The sequence below is a fragment of the Rattus norvegicus genome, chromosome 2 (assembly GCF_021556685.1).
Source record: "Rattus norvegicus strain SHRSP/BbbUtx chromosome 2, alternate assembly SHRSP_T2T, whole genome shotgun sequence".
Classification (NCBI taxonomy): Eukaryota; Metazoa; Chordata; class Mammalia; order Rodentia; family Muridae; genus Rattus; species Rattus norvegicus.
In genome coordinates this window covers 172,755,550-172,776,608 of record NC_141535.1, presented here as the reverse complement: position 1 = coordinate 172,776,608, position 21,059 = coordinate 172,755,550, and the positions used below count along the sequence as shown (strand labels likewise).

The window sequence follows — 21,059 nt, the reverse complement described above, 5'->3', positions numbered from 1 at the left end:
TAAAACAGGTGTTTTCACGACTATTTCAGTGATGCTGTTGAAATTTGTAACATGAAGTCAGTTGCCTTCAAACACAGGATACTTTCTCTGTTTTGGCTTGACTGAGACTTGACTTCAAGAGAGCATTTGATATGTGTCAACATCCTGATTGATGCCAACAAGGTGGAGTGAGTTAATTGCCTTTCCTAGAAACCCAGGATTTTTCTACCAGAGAACCTGGTTATCAAACTCATGATCACCAGCCTTCACTTTACCATAAAAAACAAAATTAAAATTAAGGTACTTTGAAGTTATCACACAATGTAGCAGGCTCCACATTGGGAATATTGCCTGTCATCTCCTCATCTAGGAAGTTAGTCCTCATCAACTCTCATTTCTCCCGTGACTAATATTAGAGGGAAGCTAGAGCCCCTCGTTTTTGGTGCCTAGTCTTGTTAATAAACGAATTTAGCAATGGACTCAGGAGGAAACACAAAGACAATTTTATTAAAATTTGAGGGAGAAACACCAGGATAGGCAAGCTGTACGTCTTGGGAGTTGATGGGGAGAGAGAGATGGGGAGGAGGGAGAGAGATGCCACGCCTCGTGCCTTTCAAGTTAGGGTCCAAGAAAACAGATTCCACAGCAGATGGGTGTCATACACGGAGGCTCAGCAGCACATGACAGGGGGTGGTGGTAGGGTCTTTAGAGAAAGAGTAAGGGAGCCCACAGTTTGAAGAAAACGGTGCCTAGGATTTGGGCTAGCGTCCAAGAGGGAAAAAAGAAAAGACAGAAAGTTAGTTTTCTGAACACTTCAGGAAAGCTGGTAGGCTCTATGGCAAGGGCTACATAAGAAGCTACACAAGGGAAGGATTCTGGGAAGGCAAACAAGCTATCTCTTTAAGAGGATAATTATCCTTCCCGTCTCCTTAGCACATCTTCAGACAGATCAGCTGTCCTGTGAGGTAGAATCAAGGCCGGGTGATTGACAGGCCACTTAGATTAACCCTCAAGGAAGGAAACAATAGCATGTAAAGTTCTGATTTCTGGAGCAGATCAGAACACCATGTCTCCACCTGGGACCAGACGCGTTATACATTGTTTGACCAGGAGTCCTGAGGAGTGAACAGGCTAGTGTTTACTTTTCTGGTGTTGCCAGGAAATGGGAGGTGGTCTCCAAAGCTGACCATGACAGAGGGGACCATCCTTATGGCCTCTCAGGCTGTCTAGTTACCACACAGCATCACCTAACAGTTCTCTGTTGGCTATAACCAGCACCTAGCCAGCTTTTCTTTGTATCTTTTGCGAGGTTTCAGTTTCCGTCACTCTCTTCTCCTCTTAGTTGAATTTTATTATTCAGAAATAATTTAATTAAACATTGTTAGACCTAAACTGGTACCGGGTTTGGTACTGTGTGCACTCATTCCCACCGCTCTGATGCTGTCTGCCCTCACACAGGTCCTGAGGAGCAGCCGCTGCCAGAAACACCCTGCTCGCCTTCCTCACCTCCCCCTCCTCCCCAACCTGCCCCAGCAGCCTGCATTGTGGAATACGGGAAAGCCCTGGACATCAGCTACCTGCAGTACCTGTGGGAAGCCCACACCAACATCCTCCACTGCATGAGGGACTGCAGAGTGTGGTCAGCCCTCTATGATGGGGACTCACCGGACCCTGAGACCTTCCTGCAGAGTCTGTCAGAGGAGAGCCGAGAAAACTCATCCCACCCAGAGGCCAGACTCTCACAGCAGTGTATTAGGACGTCAGGGCAGACAAAGGACAAGAGCCAGTCAGAGCTGGAATGGGATGACAGCTATGACACTGGTATCTCCTCAGGGGCTGATGTGGGCTCCCCTGGGCCTTATGATGATGTGGAGACCCCAGCCCCACCAGCACCTATCGATCCCCCCAAACACATCCAAGAGATGAAGAAGAATGCCATCCTTCTCTTCAAGGGGTCCTACATTGAGGAGTCAGACTTCCAGGATGATGTGATGGTGTATAGGCTATGTGCTGAGAAGGATGCAGAGGACACCAGGGAGCCACAGGGGGCTACCACAGACCCACCAGCTGAGGCTCAGCCCAAGGCCCAGCCTGAAGCCCAGAGTCTCCCCACGAGCAATGGACCTCTCTTTAGTCCCAATCCTGAGGCAGAGTCGCAACCCGGCAGGGAGAGTTCAGACCTGTGTCAGAACATGTTCTCAGAAGCCAAGCCAGAGAGTGAGCCTGGTGTAGCTTTAGACTCAGACTCAGAGTTGACAGTCCCCACGTTTGAGGCAGAACCCCAGTCAGACTCACCGGTTGCCAGCACAGAGGGTGAAGATTTCATCGCACAGTACGACCAAATCATTCAAGAATTGGATTCTGGCACGGAGGGCTTGACGGAGCAGAGCGTCCCCGCCTCTGAGCCCTCGCTTCTTACACATGCGGACGAGGGGAGGACGGAGTGCAAAGCGGAGGAGGAGGAGGAGGAGGATGACGACTTTGACTCCCTCATGGCAGACACACCTGCTGAGGAGGCGGCACCTTCTCCATTTGGTGTCGGAGAGGACACCGCCACCTTTACCAGTCGCCACCCCACGAGGACTCAGGGCACCCCATTCACAGGTGACAACCTTAAATGGCTTTGTGGTTTTCAGCTTTTGTGAGTGCTCATGCATTTACCTAAGAGGAGTGAAATGTCTTTGCAAGGAGTGGAGGGGACAGTCTTGCTTTGCCATTCCTGCCTCGATGGATTTTTTTGGCAAGTCAGTTTACACTGTGCTCTGTGGTAGCTTCTGATGTCCATGGTAAAGTCATAGGCCTAGTTAGACCACACCAGAGTCCAGTCATTGTCTACAACCCCATTTCCTCGAATCTAATTTATCTTTCTCCCTTGCACTTACCTGTATGTGTGTTGTTTTAAAACAATTGCTGGGCACTTAAAAAAGTTGGAGGGCATGCTCCACAGTGGAGAGACCTGTGCTCTGTGTCTGTTCCCAGTGGCCAAACGGTGACATCATGCTAGAAACATTTGTAGGATGACTGTTGGTCGACAGGCCATCCATATTACTTGGGCTTTGCCCTAAAGGAAAGACTCGACACCTCAAAATAAAACAAACTAGGTTCACACGTACTAACCGCTTTCCCAAACACAGGTGTTCCAGTGCTCACACTGCCAGCGGCAGGGAGAATCTGTGTAAGAGGCCAAGGGCTGGGCCGGGCTATAAGATAGGTGGATCAGCGAGGAAGTGCGACAGAACCATCATTAACAATTAAGTGGAAAGGTCTGAATCTAAAGTCTGCAGACAGTGGCCCAGAGGGAATTCTCACAGAGAAGAGCTCAGCGAGCTCAGCGAAGGAAGGCTCGAGTGGGAAGCCTGGTAGGCACTTGATAGCAAACAGAATTACTAGGAGTAGCTAGTGACACAGAGGGACAGGCAATGGCCTTGCGTGTATACCCTGGCTCTACGCTTCCCAGGTGTGGGGCAGGAGGAAGGGCCCCACTATTGTTCCTTCTGGTAGCTCCCCAGACTCATCTGAGAACTGTCTCTCTTGGGCAGTGGGGAGTAGCTTGGTGAGGAAGGACAATGTCCCCACCTTCTGGGACTCCCACAGGCAGGTTTTTTTTTTTTTAAGGTTTCCTTCTGGCCCAGTTAAAGAGCTCTGCTGTGATTACAAGGGGTCTCCCCACCCATTTCCCCCAATACTTATTCATTTATTTACTGATGCCTGAAGATGTATTTAAACAGGGAGACAGCTTTTAATTCCACAATTGTCAGGTTTGAGCTTCTAGCTGAGATAACATTCCGGTGTGAACAAGTTTTAATTAAAATTCAACCAGTCAGTCAACCATAAGTGAAAAGGATTAGATCATCTTAGGTTTCCCTGCTGATGGGGGAAGGGGCTGAGTGAGGGAAAGGTGCCAAAGCAAGCTGCCTATGCCTCCTAACACACTCGACAGGGAGGAGTCCCAATGTCCTGCAACCTTTTTGTGGGACATTGGGACCAAGTCCTGGCTAATGAAGGCTGCCAGCTTTCTGACAAAATAGTTACATCCCTGGGGAGTATGTGACTCAGGGAAGAAGTACAGCTTAGGGAAAGCCTAGAAAACCACACTATTGCTAACAAGGTTATATATGTGCCTTCCCCTGTGAGCTGAGGAGATGCAAGTTCCTTGGTACTCATGGGTCTCCATAACGAAAGCCTTGCCTTCTCCCCTCCTCTTTTTGGAACGTGTACACGGTGTCAGGAAACATCTCTCCTTGTGTGAGTCCTGTAGTTTCTAAACTTCCAAGTGTGGGCTGAGGCATTAGCTCACCTCCCCTCTCTCCACAGAATTCTCAGGAATCATCAGCAGAAATGAATTCTGCTGAGATGACTTTGCTTCCTAGAAAAATCATGGGATTCCATGTTTCTAATTCTGTTTATTTATGAACCTGTAATATTTGGTGAACTGTATGTGTAAGACCCAAAGACACAGAATGTACAGCCATTCACAAGATGCCAGCAAAGACTGTGTTTGCAGTGTGAAGTGGGGTTCAGCCATTGTGTTCCAGGCTGGAAGGGAGCCCAGTGGAGGGAGGGCACAGTGTCACAACAGGCTCTGAGGGTGAGTCCAAGAGGGAAGAGTATTGTGAGGCTTTGTCTGCCTGATGGCTGTAGACAGGGCACTAAGACAAACAAAAGAAACACATCTATCCAAGCCTAGAGTGTGGACCACTAGAGTTTGCTGGGGCTCCACACATGGGCATGTATGAACGGTTCCTTACACGAGTATGGGTGACTAAAAGCCCATCCCGCAGGAGCGGTGACTCACATCAGCAGCACCCCTCAAGGTCCTTGCACGACTTTCAGGCAGCTACACTGAACAGTCTCCTCTCCCCGAGCCATCACTAACTACTCATGGAACGTTGAGGAGAAGCCTCATGAGTCTTGCAGGTTCATGAGTGTTGTAAAGTCCTAGGAGCCTCCCTCCTTCCTCCTGAAGACCTGGCTACACTTCAAGCTGGCAGTGTGCAGGCAGAGCACATGGAGGTGAGGAGAACAGAGCTCACAGGGCAAAGAGGAGTGAGAGGAAGCCCAGGCACACTTGGTCTTAGAAGCTGAAGAAGGGGAGCCTTGTCACCCTGACCTAAGCATTAAAGTCAGTGGGCAGCATGCCAGGATATGAAGGAACCAGCCTCAGTAGTGTTGTGGAGAGTGTGGAGTTGGGAGAGGTGGTGGCAAGAACAAGTGGGAGATGTGCTCCTTATCAAGGCCATTGCGTTGACCTGGTCATTCTGTTTCTAGAGCTATGCCCACAACTGTATTCATACTTCCATACCGCACATACGTACATCCATCCATCTATCCATGCACACAGACACATAGCTACATACCCACATGCACACACGAGGGTGTTCACTGCTGTGTTGTTTACAGTAGAGAGGGACTGGAAAGAACCCAACTATCCACGAGTAGGAGGCCAGACCGCTATGCCATACTCTAAACAATCAAATGTTCTGTAGCCTGGAGCCCATGTAAACAGCTTTCTGTGATGTGAGGGACATTCTGCAGGACAGATTGTTAAGTGGAAAAGTAGGCTCTATAACAGTGAACAGCTAATGTTGTGTTCGTTTAAAAACTACAATACTGGAAGACAGTCAGACACATAGACAGATAGACAGTCAGACAGACAGACAGACAGACACACACACACACACACACACACGCACACACACACACACACACACACACACACACACACACACCTGGGAATTAAGGTAATATGCTGGCTAACAGCCCTAGAAACTCTTGGTCCAAATTGAAATTTTGTCTCCATTATTTATGAGTCGTGTGTATTTAACATTCTGCCTTATCTTTAAATGAGATAAATAATTAACATGTGACCTAGGATGATTTTATCAATGAATCAGGAAAAATACTTGGAACTCTGGCTTCTGTACAGGATATGCAAATGTTTTCAACAACAATCCAGACATTACTTTATTGTATATGCATCTCTGTAATATACTAGAGTCTGTAACAAGAGTTTTCTTCCAGGAAGTGGCTTGTTTTACAAGCCTTTATACTGTGGTAAAGGTGTGCATGCATGTGCGTGAGTGGCGGTTACATATGTATTACACAGTTTTAATCTCTGTTAAAATGGAAAGCCTGTGCTAGAGTCCAGACAGGACGTGAAGGGACTGCCTAAGGCAGGGATAGAGGTAGACATGAAGGTGCGCATTTAGATGTTTCCAAGGCTGGATTTGTGAACAGAGCTGGGTCACAGAGTTGATGGCAACTTTGTTTGCAGAATTGAGAGGTGCAGGGAACGGGAAGGGGCTGAGCATTTGAAGGAACAGAGATGAGTGCAGGGAGGGAAGTAGTGAGGCCACAGTCCTTCTGCAGACTTGTATATTCTATGTGAGTCCTGTGCATCAACTTCGTAGGACTGGGAAGTGCCCGAGATCCTCAGCTCTCCTCTGTCTCACTGTTTCAGAGGATTCAGTTCAGTCACCCAGCCCTGGTGCCTTCATGAGTCCTGGGGTAATGCAGCACTGCATCATGGGTAGTATGTGGTCCAGGAGCTCATCTCATGGTATCATGGGGACAAAAAGGAACAAGGAAGATCAGGGTCCCAGTACCCCCTCAAGAGCATGTCTCTGGTGACTCAGTTTCCTTCTACAAGGCTTTACTTCCTAATGCTCCAGCACCTTCTAGTGGTGCCCCGAAGGGGACTGCGCCTTCAGTAGGTACACAGGCTGTTCACATGCCCCTTGTAGTAGATACACGGGGACATCTGCAATTTAAACTAGTAGGTGAGGAGCTCATTGTCCCCTCAGGAGTAGAGGGAAGAATATTCCCCTTCTACTCCCAAGGTTGCCTGTGGCTTTCTGAGTGCAGCGCAGTCTTCTGATTTTCAGATGCTTACGGTTCCCCTGGCAACTGCTTTTTGCTAAGCAGCTTTCTTTGATGTGCTAGAAGCCAGCTAAGAATAAAGTTAGGATTCGGAGAGTTGAATGTATTTTTTTTCCATTGGCCCATGCCTAAGAATGATAGTTAGCACCATGGGTGGATTACGATGGCCGTTTGCTGGCCTTGACTCAGTGGACTGTCACTCAAGTGAGACACTGATGGGATAACCTTACTCGCCATCATGCGTGGGATCTGTGCTCTTCATCCCCCCTGTAGTAGTGAGGAGCTGTACTTGTCGACCCTGGTCACTGAAGGCCAGCAATACTCGTGTTCGTAGGTAGGAGGGCTGGATTCAGACAAGAAGATTCTGGGCTCAGAGAGAGGAAGTCAAACAGGCACATTAGGACCATGTTTTGCTGAAGGGTCTACCTAGTTGATCATGATTTTATTAAGTTTTTTTCTTCATATGGAAGGAAACGGATAAGGAACAAGATGTTAGTGACTAGAGGTGGACTGAGGGACGAACAGACAGACAGAGAGACAGAGAGACAGAGAAAACTGGTTGGAGTAGAAGACGGTAAGGAAAGCAATTCAGAAAGCCAGAGTTGTGTGTGATGATTTAAGAATCCAGGTGACATTTCTAGGGTCTTTAAAGGGACAGTCACTAGTTGCTTTCAGATTGGGATTCCAGTCTGTGGGGTTTCTGGATATGTTTAGCCGACCCTCCCAGATTTGTTTGGCAAAATTCTCCAAGGCTCGTCAATCCCCTTAGGGTTCCTCACCCACTCACATAGAAGTGGATGAAGGGTTCTGCCAGGCCTTCCCTGGGGAGTGCAGCATGGGAGGGGTGGGAGCTCTGGGGCCTCTGAGAGATCCTGACAGGACAGCCAGGCACTCACACATTCTGGTGCTCAGCATGGTGGTCTGTCCTCGCCTCTCTGAGACCTCGTCTCCTTATAAGGAACTTAGCTGCTGGCAGAGTTCTGCACGAAGCATCTCGAGATGAAGTGTGTTTGTGTTAGACTCACGCGAACGCTGGTGGAGCGTTCATACGGCGTGTTTATCTATCAAGGGTTCTGTGCGTGTGTTATAAATATGCGAGGCTTAGTGGCATCATCAACGGCTCCACTGGGGGAAATACAGAATCCCCATCGATCTTGCTTAATGGAACACTTTTATGGCAAAAATTTAAAACATCTTCAAGTAATTTTATTAATTCCAGATTTATTATTGTTTGTTTTCCTTGCCCTCAGTAAGCCAACACATAAACCATATTAACTTGCTACCAACCTGAAGCAGCAGCTTCCTGTTGCTTTTATATATATTTTCCATAAGCTGCTTTTGTAATCACAAGGCTTTGCTGTTGTTGTTGTTGTTGTTGTGGTTGTTGCTGTTGTTGTTGTTGTTGTTGCTATTGTTGTTGTTGCTGTTGTTGCTGTTGTTGTTGTTGTTGTTGCTGTTGTTGTTGTTGTTGTTGCTGTTGTTGTTGTTGCTGTTGTTGCTGTTGTTGTTGTTGTTGCTGTTGTTGCTGTTGTTGTTGTTGTTGTTGTTGCTGTTGTTGCTGTTGTTGTTGTTGCTGTTGTTGTTGTTGCTGTTGTTGCTGTTGTTGTTGTTGTTGCTGTTGTTGTTGTTGTTGTTGCTGTTGTTGCTGTTGTTGTTGTTGTTGTTGTTGTTGCTGTTGTTGTTGCTGTTGTTGCTGTTGTTGTTGTTGTTGCTGTTGTTGCTGTTGTTGCTGTTGTTGCTGTTGTTGCTGTTGTTGCTGTTGTTGCTGTTGTTGTTGTTGTTGCTGTTGTTGTTGCTGTTGTTGCTGTTGTTGTTGTTGTTGTTGTTGTTGCTGTTGTTGTTGTTGTTGTTGTTGCTGTTGTTGCTGTTGTTGCTGTTGTTGTTGTTGGAGACCTCTGTGTCACACTGAACCCTGCCTCCTGAGGCTGAGCCTTCTTTCTCTCTGGTCTGGAGTGGAAAATGCAGATACCAAATTGCCAGGAGACATCAGGTCTCCATCTACTTACACAAAGACGTGTCGCTATGACACTTTCGGGGACCTGTGACTTCCGCATGCCGTCTGCGGCACGAAGAGGCAGTGAATTGTACATTTTGATCACTGACAGAATCAAGGGAGAAGACGCACTGGGAAAAGCCATGCAGTCTCGGGAAATAGTTTGTTGTCTGAGCTTTCCAAAGTTCCTCATAGCTCTCAAAGCTACGGGTGGTTGTGGAGTCAGGATGTCAACTCTCCTTTACCAGGAGAGCCAGGCGTGTGTCTCCATGTTTACACCCTGGCTGTGGCTCCAGTGACTCTGCAGCTCTCAGGACTCTTGCTCCTCGTGTCCAGCCAACCCTGACACTGTGTCCTTCCTGTAGGTCCATTCCTCAGCGTGGTCCTGTCAAAGCTGGAGAACATGCTGGAGAACTCCCTGCACGTCAACTTGCTTCTTATCGGCATCATCACCCAGCTGGCCAGCTACCCGCAGCCACTCCTGCGCTCCTTCCTCCTCAACACCAACATGGTCTTCCAGCCTAGCGTCCGCTCCCTCTACCAGGTATGTTATAGCTACGCCCCCACCCCGTTCCTTTTGTCCTTCCCTTCCTCTCATGACTTTGTCCCAATCAGCTTGTTTCCCTTGCCCGTCCTGGCAGGCTGGCCGTCTAGACTATTCTACACAAACTGCAATGCTTCATTTGGCTTGATGTTTTGAGTTCCTTACCAGGATACGGGCAGTTAAAAATGAGCAAGTGTCTAATACCGTAACAGCTCCGGTAATGAGGGATGGACCCAAAAGACGGATTGGTGACTGAGAGCAGAACTGGGCTGGGGGGCAATAGCATCATTAATGTGGTTTTTGACAGGTCCTTGCATCTGTGAAAAACAAGATCGAGCAGTTTGCCTCCGTGGAGAGAGACTTCCCGGGCCTCCTCATCCAAGCTCAGCAGTACCTACTCTTCCGGGTGGACATGTCTGACATGACCCCTGTGGCACTCACCAAAGGTCAGCCAGCTTTCTCCACTGTGCCTGTCTTAGCCCGCACCTAGTCCCCCCCGCCCCCATTTTCTTTGCAGGTATTCTTGGCATCTGGAACCTATAAGCATCAAAGACTATACTTGTGCTCATCTTAGAACAGCCTCTTCCTAGTGTTCTTAACTCTGGAAGCGAGTGCGACCAGGCCTTCACTGGCCTCTCCCCTCCATGGGGGATCTGGCTGGACATCCATTTTCCTAGCTGAGGTGGTTCAAGGAAGGAGCTGGCGTGAGATGTTGTCAAATTCCACTAAATCACAGCAGCCCCCGTGGACTACAGGGAGGCAACATGTGCACTCCTAGAACCAACTTTCGGCCATCCCTGCCCTGCAGATGGCATCTGTTCTCTTTATTATATTTTTAGAATATTTTTTACCAAAAAATAAATGTGTTTCAGGACTGCGGGGGTGGACACCGTTTGTTCGGAAGAGAATGGAAGCCTAACCTCAGCAACTCCTGCTTCACTCAGCAAAGGGGAGGCGTTAGGTGGCTCATGGCAGGACAGAGAGAGGATGGGTGGCAGGGACGTGTGACGGTATAGCTGAGAATAGTCCAGGCCTGGGGAGTACTGCTGCTTGGCCTTGCTTCTTGTTAGGCAATTCTGTTGGCCACTGTCTTCTGAGCTGTGACAATGACCCTGGTGAGCACAGACAGGCCGATCGATGTCCTGTGTGTCCTGGCCGTCCTTGCCACAGTCGCCCAGGTTGGGGAGGTCCAGGCGCGCCGTCCACGAGGCAGCTGAACAGCGGGGAGACTGGGGTCTAAGAGCGAAGCTGTGACCAGAAACAAGACTGGAAATGACAGGCAGAAGCGGGACTCTGAGATCTACACCTTTATAAGAAGCTGAAAAGTGCCCAGAACCACGTGTGGCTACTGGCTTCTGTTTCTAGTGTCTGCCATTTTACCCTGGTCACTTTGCTTCACTGGGTCTTATGTTCCTGGATTGAAGGTGTGGCTACGGATGAAACCCAGGGCCTCCAGCATGTTACACACGATCTACCACTCGTCAGCTCTCTGCTCCCCTCATGGCATTTAAAGGGAAGATTTGTTCACTCTCTGGCCACAGCAAGAACTCTGGGTGTGGTCCTTCTGGGACACTACAATGGAGATTTTAAAAGAAAGTTGGGCCAGGTACCACTGGTAAAATGATGGGCCAGGTTTGACTTGTTAGAATTCAAAAGAGAAGGTAAGGCCTTTGTGGGAGGAAGGAGGTCTGCACTGGGTGGGAAGGTGGGTCTCCAGAGTCTGGGCTGTGTCCTTCTCCCCACCCTGCCGTCTGGAGGTGAGTGGAGTTTGTCCTGCACAGCATCTGACATCCTTGGTTAATTTTTGACACTGTCTGCAGCAGCTTTTCAGCCCTGGTCCTGATGGTCGTTGAACTGCCTTCCCTCGCCTTCCCTTTGGTTGATACGCATGCTTGCTGGGACTTTTTATAACTCAGGTGCCTGCGGCCAGAGCTGCTCCACCATTCAGCTTCTGTGTTCTTCACTTCCTGGTGTCCCTTCAGAAAAGCCAGCCTCCTCGTGGCCAGTTAAAACGACCAGTGCTCTACAACAGGAGAATGGAGGAGTTTCTGTGATGACTGAGTGGCCAAATCATTGACTCCTGAAGTTTAGTTACTTTTCCAGCAGAAAGAAGAAAGAAGGAGGAAGAAGAGGAGGAAGAAAGAAATCCTACTCAAACACATTAAAACTACACAGTAATAGTGCTGTGACCCGACTTGCATTTAGAGTCCTTTAACTGAGCTCTGGTTCTAGAAGGTGGCTAGATGTTAACCCATTTTACAGCAAAGGAAACTGACCTGGTGAGTCAGGTCAGGGCAGTCACTCGAATCTGCTTCTGGTGTCACAGTCAAAGGCCATGTCCTGGTGGTAAGCCAGCTCGGGCCTACCCCAGGGGCTGCTGGAGCTGTCTGGAAGATGTCCCTCTCCGTCTTCAGATCCTTCGCTGCTCTTCTGCTTCATGAACAAAGATTTGTGGATTCCAGCTGGGCAGACAAATCTTAGCAGTGACATTTCTAATTCACAAGTCATGCTAGATTCAAAATACCCACAGAACCCATGGTTCAGAGAAGAGGCGGGGAAAATGCCCACAGAACCCACGGTTTAGAGAAGAGGCGGGGAAAATGCCCACAGAACCCATGGTTTAGAGAAGAGGCGGGGTTGAAACAGGAAGCTGGAAGTTAGGATGAGAAGCGCTCCAAGGAGAAGCAGAGTGTGGAGGAGTGGGCCACTTTCCCAGTCACGCTTTCTGCGAAGTGCAGTAGTCTCCCTGGATAGGCTGGCCGGAGGCTACACATTCTTAGGGGCTTGGCCCTTGAGGAGACTGAGGTACAGCACAAGCGAAACTGCAGTGCTTGGCTCAAACCCCGTGCCAGCCTCCAGTGAGTGGGGCAGGGACCAGGGCAAGGAGGGACTTAGTGAAGTCAGTGGCAGCTAAATTGCGCCACATGCAGTCTAGTGGTCCATGTATTTGATACCTAGTGACTCATTTGATCATTATAGCAATGTCATGAGCTACTGACAGACAGAGGAATTGAGAGCACAGAGAAGCCACTTGACTGGTGTAGCCCATCCAGTAGGTGACAGAATCTGTACTCTGAGCTATAACCCCAGTGCCTCTGAAGCTTAGTAAGATGTGGGTAAATGGAAATGTGGGGAGGAGCCACAGAGGGCGGGACAGCCAGCACAGCATAGACTCTGGTCCGAGTCTACTGATCTCCAGTTGGACCCAGGCCAACTTCCTCAGTGAGCTTTGATGGCACATGGGAGAGCAAAGTGCCTGAGGACTGGTGTGACATTGTCACCAAGGCTGACCTTGGACCTCAACCTTGTCTGCACTTAATGTTAAAACCCCTGCCAGGGCACGTGAGCGATTTCTGATAAGAGGTAGTAGGAGACAGATTCTCAACAGCTTTTCTGGTTCTCTGTGACACGAACTGTGATACGCTTTAATCCAAAGGGATATTTAAAGCAGCAAAGTGGAGGATTTTTTTTAACACTAAAGACTATAGTAGTGAGATGTAGAAAGTACTATAAATGTCAAGAATTTTTAGTGCTGTCGTTAAGCAACACTCTGAAAAGTGTTGAAAAATGGGGCTGAATTCTAAAAAGCAGCCAAAATAATGAAGAACTTGAATACAGTGATTTAGAAGGAGTGATGAGATCATTTGGGTAGGGGCAGAAGGTGGCATAAATAATTCCTACAAATGTATGAGGGCCGGAGAACTCAGGGATATTGAACCATTTTAATTAGGAGAACTGATTTGGTATAAAAATGCAAATCAGCTGGATGTGTTAGAACCTGGGCTTGTGACATCTTGGATTTACATTGCTAAAACAGACACAGGCCTCTGGAGCCCTCTCTAAGTGTTGGCTGTTTAAGCCCTTTGTTGTCATTAGATCCTGATGGCTGTGTGAGATTCTTAGCCTGGTCCTCACCATTATCTCTGGTGATCTAGAGGGATCTCTCATTCTTCTTGTGTTTTAGAGGCTAGAGGACCCAAACAGAATGGGCAGGGGTTACTGGGAAGCTGAGGTCAGAGCAACAGCTGCAGAACACAAGAGTTTAAGGAGCTGCACCTGGTGACCAGGGCAGCCTTGGCAGGAGTAGAGTAATTGGCTCAGTACTGGGTGTCGGGAGAGCAGAGGGGCCACAGGTGTCCTTGGTCCTATGAGCCCAGTCTCCACTCAACTGACAGCAATGGTAGCAAGAGCCATTGGAAGTCAGCCTGCCTGCCTACTGTCCATCTACCTGCCCATCTGTCCATCCATCTGTTCATCTGTCCGTCCACCCACCATCCATCCATCCATCCATCCATCCATCCATCCATCCATCCATCCATCCATCCATCCATCCATCCTTCCTTCCTTCCATGTGGGGGTTTGCTCTGTTGCCCAGGCTGATCTTGAACTACTGAGCTCCATCACATGACCCTTCTTCCTTGGCCTCCCAGATAACCAGGACTTCAGGATGCCAGCACAGTGTTTAGCTGGGAATTTCTTGCCAACCAGTATTATTGTCACATCCCATGCATTAGGTCTCCTGTATGTGATCTCAGATAGACAGTCCTGTATTACAGGCTGAGTGCTAGCTGGGACAAGCTGGGCAAGCTGGACAACACCAGGGCTGTCTTCAGGATCTAGTCAGGCTAGGAACTGCACCCAGGACTGCTCCCTCCATGAATGCACTTGCCCCTCATGCATCCCTTATCACTTAAGAGTCCCAGGACTGTCTTCTTTCTGTTTTCAGATCCCATTCAGGAGATCTCCAGGCCAGAAAGTGACAAGACCCTCACAGATGGCCCTCCACGTGTGCTTCAGCCCTTCCTGGGCAACAGAGCCCAGATGACCAGGGCACCCCCAAACCTGCCTCTGCCAGTGAAGAACACCATGCTGGCTGCTGCTCTCTTCCCGGAGTTCCTGAAGGAGCTGGCAGCCTTGGCCCAAGAACACTCCATTCTGTGTTACAAGATCCTGGGGGACTTGGAAGACTCTTGCTGTTAGCCTTTTATTTACTATTTTCCTAGAGATTTGGTTTTATAAGGTTATGGTGTCTTGACTGGACGCTAAACGCAACGCTGCTTATCAAAGATGTCTACTTTGATTCTTCCTGACAATACTTGATTTATAGGGAGGGTTTTGTGCACCTCCTCTCTCCAGCCGGGTCTCCCCTTGTATACAGAATGTAAGTCTTGTGAGCTGGCTGTCTCCTTGGCAGGTTCTTTGTGCTGTTTCTCCTCTTCGCATGGTTGGTAGTTGTTCTCCCATGCCTTGGAGGAGACATTCAGCTTGTAGTTCGGATGCCGTGAGCACACGCTGAGGTTCTGTGATCTCTGGGTACCGGGTGGGGGCCGCCCCTCTGCAGCCTCAGGGAAGCCCCTGCACGGCGGCTGGCAGCCCTGCACTCTGTGAACAGTAAGATGGTGGAGGGCCTCCTGCCACACAGGACACACCATTTGCCGCTCTGAATTTCACTTCTAGGACTTGCAGTCTCTCCACACGTATTGCCTTATGTTGTGGGAATATCCCCAAGCCCCAGCTGTCTGCCCAAAAATTCACACAGAGAGAATCTAGAATGCAGGGATTTTTTTCCCTTGTTGCTTGAGAGCTGCTGTAATCACTGGAGCACAACCAAAACACAAGACAGCCTTACTTCAGTGAGATTTGCACAAAAGGAAGCATACCTATGCAAACTTTGGATCTTAGGTGTTTGATCAGATGAAAAAAGTGTGGTATCATATACTTATGTTAAAAATTATTGTTTAAGTGTTTTATGAAAACAGATGTTATCTTGTGATGCATAGAGGATTTTTTTTTTTTGGTTGGGGGGGGTGTAGAGTTTGGAATGGGTGCAAGAGATAAAATCATGCTAACTGTAACTGAAAAACTCTGGTTCTTATTTTACTAATATGTTACACCTGTACAGAAACATGCACTATTCAGCCCATGTTGGCAGCTGGGACAGAAAAGCATACAGGTCACAGGGAGCTTGTGAGGCCAGGTGCCTGCTGGTGACTCCCTCCACACGGCCATGCTGCATGCCAAATATCCAGTGGTGGAGGACGCCCCAGTTGGGATGTCCAAGTGTCTCCGGCTGCTTGCCAGCCTGCTCCCAGTAGCATGGTCATACTTTAGTCATAGCCCTGTAGAATAACTACCAAGCAGGGAGGACACACACACACACACACACACACACACACACACGCCCTCCCCAGTAGAAGGATGCAGTACCTAGCTCTCTCTGTTCTTTGTGGGCCTCTGTGCTGAGCCCCAGGGTGACTGATGCCAGTCCCATAGGTGGTGCCTCAGGAACACTAGTTTGTCAGTCAGGCCCCTGGTACAGGAGAGCAATGGGGAAAAGAATCAGATCTGAGGCTCTGCAGGTCTTCAGAGGATCTTGAAGAAGCTTTAGATTGAGAAGGCTGGAGAGCTAGCCCAGGAGTGAGTGCCCAAGTAGATCTGGCCTAGTGACAATGTATCATAGCCTAAACAAGAAATCCCCTTACCTGTTCATGGAACACTGCTGACTTTACATGTGTTTAGAAAACCAGTTTGTCCAGCCATGGTAAATTAGCCAGCACATGGGAGGCACAGGAAATTGGCCCGTTCTTGCCTTCCTGATGGGTGCCCCACAAGTCTCCATTAGAAAACAGTAGCTTCAGGTAGTGAGAGGGGAGCAGCTAAAGGAACTGTTTCTCCTTCATATGTTTAAAATGTGCTCCAGGGACTCTGTCCTCTGCCCCGTGACAGGTGTCCTATCAGTTGCTATGCTTGAGGAGTAATAAGAGATATGGATCCTGGCCCAGGTCCTGGATTGGCGACACTGTGTCTAGCCTAAGGGGCCAAGGCAGGAACAGGGAGTGGAGGAGGTTCCTGGAATTTCACAGCATTAACCTGGATCCATAACTCAGGGTCTGCTCTAAAGGTCTAGACTGAGTGAGTTTTATGGTTAATACACGAGGGCACAGGGATAGTTAAAATCGATTCTGAAAGTAGCCAGGTAAATGTAAAAATTTTAACAAAGAAAATCCAGTGTAGTTTCAGCCCAAGACACAATTTCATGGGATGAAACACAGTCTCCCAGATCGGAAGTACAGTTGCAAGGACAACTAATCAAAGATGGTTTGATTACTAAACCCTTTCTCAGGCAGAGCCATTGTGAGCCGGCCCCCATTTGGTCCAGCATTGTTGTGGAAAGTACTGTTACCTGCTGAGTGGAGTCTGTCTTGTGGCAGGGGCATACAGCGGTGCTTTGCAGGTCCTTGCTAGCAATGAGCCGTCCTTAGCAGGTGGCTTTGAATTTGGCTTAGATGTAGCTGTTGACTATTTTCCCATTAAGACGTCCTGAGGTGGGGTGTTTCAGCAAAGCATCCTCCTGTGAACACAATCTAGACCTGCATCTGTGAAGGTTTGGGCAGCCAGCGATTCTCAGGGCCAGCAGTTGTTTGCTTCCAGCTCCATTGGGAGGTCTAACGTTGTGATGCGGCTACCCGTTCTGGATCAGCGTATCCTGGGTTGCTCTCAGTAGGGAAGCCTGGCCAGCATGGTGGGGCCTGTCACAGACATGGTGTTAAATATGACTGTCTGGCAATTCTCATTTAAGGGCAGTCTAGTTGAACTGCTCATCAGCAGCTGCGTGTCTGCAGACTGGCAGCCACGCTCCCCTTTATGAAGCTCTCTGTCAGGACAGCTATTATTACGCACGCCACTTCAAGTCGTTGGCCCGGGACAGCCTAATGTACAGTTTGCTGCAAACCTCAAGTCATCTCTGCAGTTAGCGTTTCCTGAGGCAGCAGCTCCCCTGGCAGCTGAGGCCACAACAGCTTTAAACCATTAGGGAGCTTTCTTAGCCCCTTTCTGAGTCAACCACCAGTCTGTGCATCCTACGACACAATTCCCCATCAAGTCGAGGCTTAGAATGACTTCTCAAGAGTGAGTAGTCCACCCTTAGGTCTGTCAAAGGAGGAAGCGTTTTAAGAGAACAGAGTTGCATTTTTCTTCTTTTGGGATGACCATCATAAACCTAATGCCTCACAAAAAGCTCTTGGAGGACTCAGAATGGCTCCTGGGACCATTCTGCCTCAGCAAATCCCTTCTCCATCCAGGCATTTATTAGTCCAGCACTTGTTTCAGAGGACAGACTACCTCGGCAGCTCATTAACTGGATAAACAGGGCTTTCACAAGAGATTTTCTATGATGCTCTTTAGGGACAAAGACCATGGGAGAGGGAGAGGAAGGCACAGTGGGTCGGTATCTGTATTCTTGCTCTCAGAACCCTTAGCTAGGACTGGTCACAAGAAGTCGCTCTTGGTTCTTGCTTTGAAGGTGTGAGTTAACCCGGGTCATTGTTGCCCACACAAACCTGACCATAGGATCCTGTCCCTGTGCACCCGGTGTCCACTTCAGGGAGGTTTTGTGGAGTTTAAATGAGCCGTGTTGCTTCAGAACCTGAATAACGACAGGAGTACTCAGGCCAGACTATAAATTTTGCTGAGCTGAGGCTGCACAAGTCTGTCCTCCTAAGTCTGTCAAGTGACTTTTTACTGGGACGAGGACCACCCGAAGCCAGACATTTGTCCTTGCAGACATTTTACAGAAGGGATCTGGTTAGACTTCTTCCTAGCCATGGTCTGGGTGCCATGTAAAAGGGTACAGTCTTTTAAGTAAAAGGGGACTTAAAGCTCGTGCCTTGTTCCTCACTGCCCACAGGACAGCTCTGTTACAAAGTCCTTCCCAGGACTGTCTAGAACCTGCCAAAGCAGCAGTGGCCACAGCCACACTCCTGGCAATGGGTAAATTGCATGGCCTTCTAGGTGGGGTTATTTCCACCTAGAGTCCTTGAAATGATAACTAAATTCAATCTAATTCAAAGATACAACATAAATTGTAGGCCATGCCATAGTGAAATGGCCAACTTGGAGAGGTGCAAACCTTTCATGGTATATTTCCAGATTATCAATAATTATGTTAAGGGTGGTGGTGTGGAACTCAGTTTGGTAGAATACTGATAGTTTCTCTATCTGTGCCTTGAGAGAAATGAACAAAAGTTCCATTCATGCGTGAACCTAGCAGGTGCAAAAAGCTAGCTTTTTGGACAGAGAGGACCCAGAATGTAAAATCTTGGTAATTGGCAGCCCTTCTTTGTTCCTTGAGCTCAATTAATTTATATTCCATGTTACCTTTCACAAGGGCTCTCAACCAGCCACAAAGGAAGCATCAGTGTACATGGTTTGGTCCTGAGCAGGTAGAACTGGTTCTGGGGGACTGAGAAAGCAACAATTTGTAGCACTTTTTGCTACCAGCCATGGCTTCCAAGTCCCCTATCCGGCTACAGGTGTGTAGATCCAATTGACAGATGGCAGTGGCTTCAGCTCTGGTGCCAACTCATACATCCTAATGAGACTTTCCCTAACCGGCACAAACCAACCAGAACGCATTCATGTTCACGCAAGAGTGGAAGTCCTCTTTCACCGCACCCATGTACCAGCAGACATGCCCTGTGCATCTTTTAGAGAGTTTTATAAACACACAGCCAGTTTCGTCAGGGCAACACCTGTGGTCCGTGGCTTCCTGAGGGAGGTAACATTCTAGGTTATCTCCTTCTGCTTGTCTGAAACAGACCACAGAACTGATGTCCACTCCGCCTCAGCTTTTGGTTGCTTCCCTTCACTTCGACTTAGCAATGCTGGGAGCCACTGTCTGGTGATGGGTGTGTCCACTTTCCTCCCGTTCTTCAGTTGCCCTGGAATGATGGCACCCAGCAACCTTCTCACCGAGCCCGAGAATCTGCTCTAACAGGAGAGCCTCCAGGAGTCCCCCTCACTGTCGGTCTGACAAACACTTCTAAAAACATTTTCAAAACTGTCCATTAGGAAGTGTGGTTGGTGTGAGGTACCAGACATGAAGGGACAAGGGGCACCATGCCATCCCAGGACTAAGGATGGATGGCCTTCATCGCCATTGTCAGCTACACCACAAGACAGTTAAAGGTCAGCATTCTGATTTATTAGACTATAATCTTATTCTTCCCAGGTAAACAACTTAATGCTTCAATTTTTCTTTTTTTTTCTTTTCTTTTTTTTGGTCTAGGCATTGTGTGTGGGAGGGGTGTAAACTATACAATCTCTTAAGTGGAAGTTAATTTTTATGTGCTATTTTGGTATATATTTTATTCATTAAATTTATGTGAGAACTTGAGTGTCACCTTGATGCACTGGGAGCTGAGCAGGCAGTAGTGCCTACACGTGCAGGTGAGCGCCAGCACCCTCCTGCCCCCTCCTTGCCCATTTCCTTTGTTTCTTCTTTGCCATGCCCATGCTGCCATGGCTCTCGTCCGTTGGCCCTTCGGATGGGTCTTAGTCACGGTTTCCCTTTAGGATGGATCTTGGTGAGGGTTCCTATTCCTGCACACACATCATGACCAAGAGGCAAGCTAGGGAGGAAAGGGTTTATTCAGCTTACACTTCCACATTGCTGTTCATCACCAAAGGAAGTCAGGACTGGAACTCAAGCAGGTCAGGAAGCAGGAGCTGATGCAGAGGCCATGGAGAGATGTTACTTACTGGCTTGCTTCCCCTGGCTTGCTCAGCTTGCTCTCTTATAGAGCCCAGGACCACCAGCCCAGGGACGGCACCGCTCACAAGGGCCTGGGCCCTTCCCCTTTGATCACTGATTGAGAAAATGACTTACAGCTGGGTCTCATGGAGGCATTTCCTCACGGGAGGCTCCTTTCTCTGTGATGATTCCAGCTTGTGTCAAGTTGACACACAAACCCAGCCAGTACAGCTGGGGACCACCGCTGGGCTCTAGGAAGAACCCATGGCATCTGAGTTTTAGAATAACGATTTCTTTAGTCACTGCTGCCACCATCGTGGACCATTTCCAGAGAGTGAGGCTGATGCTCTGGCTGCTGGTCTTCCATGACGGCTGCCTCTCAGGTCGTGGGGTCTGAGAGGACACACTCATGTGTAAAGTGTTGTTATCTCCTAGTCTCCTAGGAGATGGAGCTTGGCTAGGGACTAAGAGATACAATCTGTACAGCACGTGGACGGCAGCCCTCACAGGCCTCACAGTGACAGCTTCTTCTCCAGTATCTCCTTTATCAGAGCCGGGTCTGCTCGGCTTAGGCTTGCTTTCCGGACCAACCCAACCAACTTATTTATGGCTTTGGGGTTCCTTTTCTTCACATCCATCACCTGTAACGACACAAAGTATGAGGTGAAAATGGAGAGGCTCCTACGAAGAATGCTCATGGTTTCCGCTGACTGCAAATTAAATTCGGCTTCTTTCTTCCCTTCACGAAAGCTGTAACTGAGGGGACAGGAGGGGATTAGCTCCGGAGAGGTTTCTAGGTTCCTGTCAAAGGGGATTTGGCTTCCCTGCCTTCTGACTGAAATGAGCAAGGGCACAGGGATGGGTCCCCAGTGACACTAACACCCGGCAACACTGGTATTTGGGAACCAGAACACTCTCCTCTGGGGCCACAGAGAAGCAGTCACAAGGGATCATCTCTGTGACTCTAAACACCTCATCGAGTCCCCTCTCCAACTCTCTAGTGCCGTTTGGCAGACACCCTTGCTCCCTGCCAACTAGAACTGCTCCTTAGAAAACAAACCCTTTAGGATGGCAGCTCAGTCAGTGAGAGCTGAGGCAAAGCCAGGAGGGGCTCAGCACCATCAAATCACCTG

General features: G+C 48.7%; 2 protein-coding genes across 7 annotated transcripts in view; one reads left to right on the top strand and one right to left on the bottom strand.

Annotated features, from left to right (window-relative positions):
* The window catches only part of Fhip1a (FHF complex subunit HOOK interacting protein 1A), a 252,515-nt gene extending 232,946 nt beyond the window's left edge, over nucleotides 1-19,569 (top strand). For 3 of the 4 annotated variants that reach the window (XM_087628641.1, XM_087628644.1, XM_087628636.1), the window contains 4 exons: nucleotides 1,438-2,583; nucleotides 9,217-9,395; nucleotides 9,703-9,841; nucleotides 14,122-19,569. In XM_087628641.1, the coding sequence (XP_087484767.1) occupies nucleotides 1,438-2,583; nucleotides 9,217-9,395; nucleotides 9,703-9,841; nucleotides 14,122-14,375 (1,718 nt within the window). In that variant the 3' untranslated portion in view covers nucleotides 14,376-19,569. 4 annotated transcript variants of the gene reach the window in all.
* Gatb (glutamyl-tRNA amidotransferase subunit B) overlaps nucleotides 19,356-21,059 on the bottom strand; it is a 71,010-nt gene continuing 69,306 nt past the window's right edge. For 2 of the 3 annotated variants that reach the window (XR_015665528.1, XM_087627137.1), the window contains one exon: nucleotides 19,806-20,567. Coding sequence is in view for 2 of the 3 variants with exons in the window: in XM_087627137.1 (XP_087483263.1) it covers nucleotides 20,439-20,567 (129 nt within the window). In the remaining variant the exon portion in view is untranslated. 3 annotated transcript variants of the gene reach the window in all.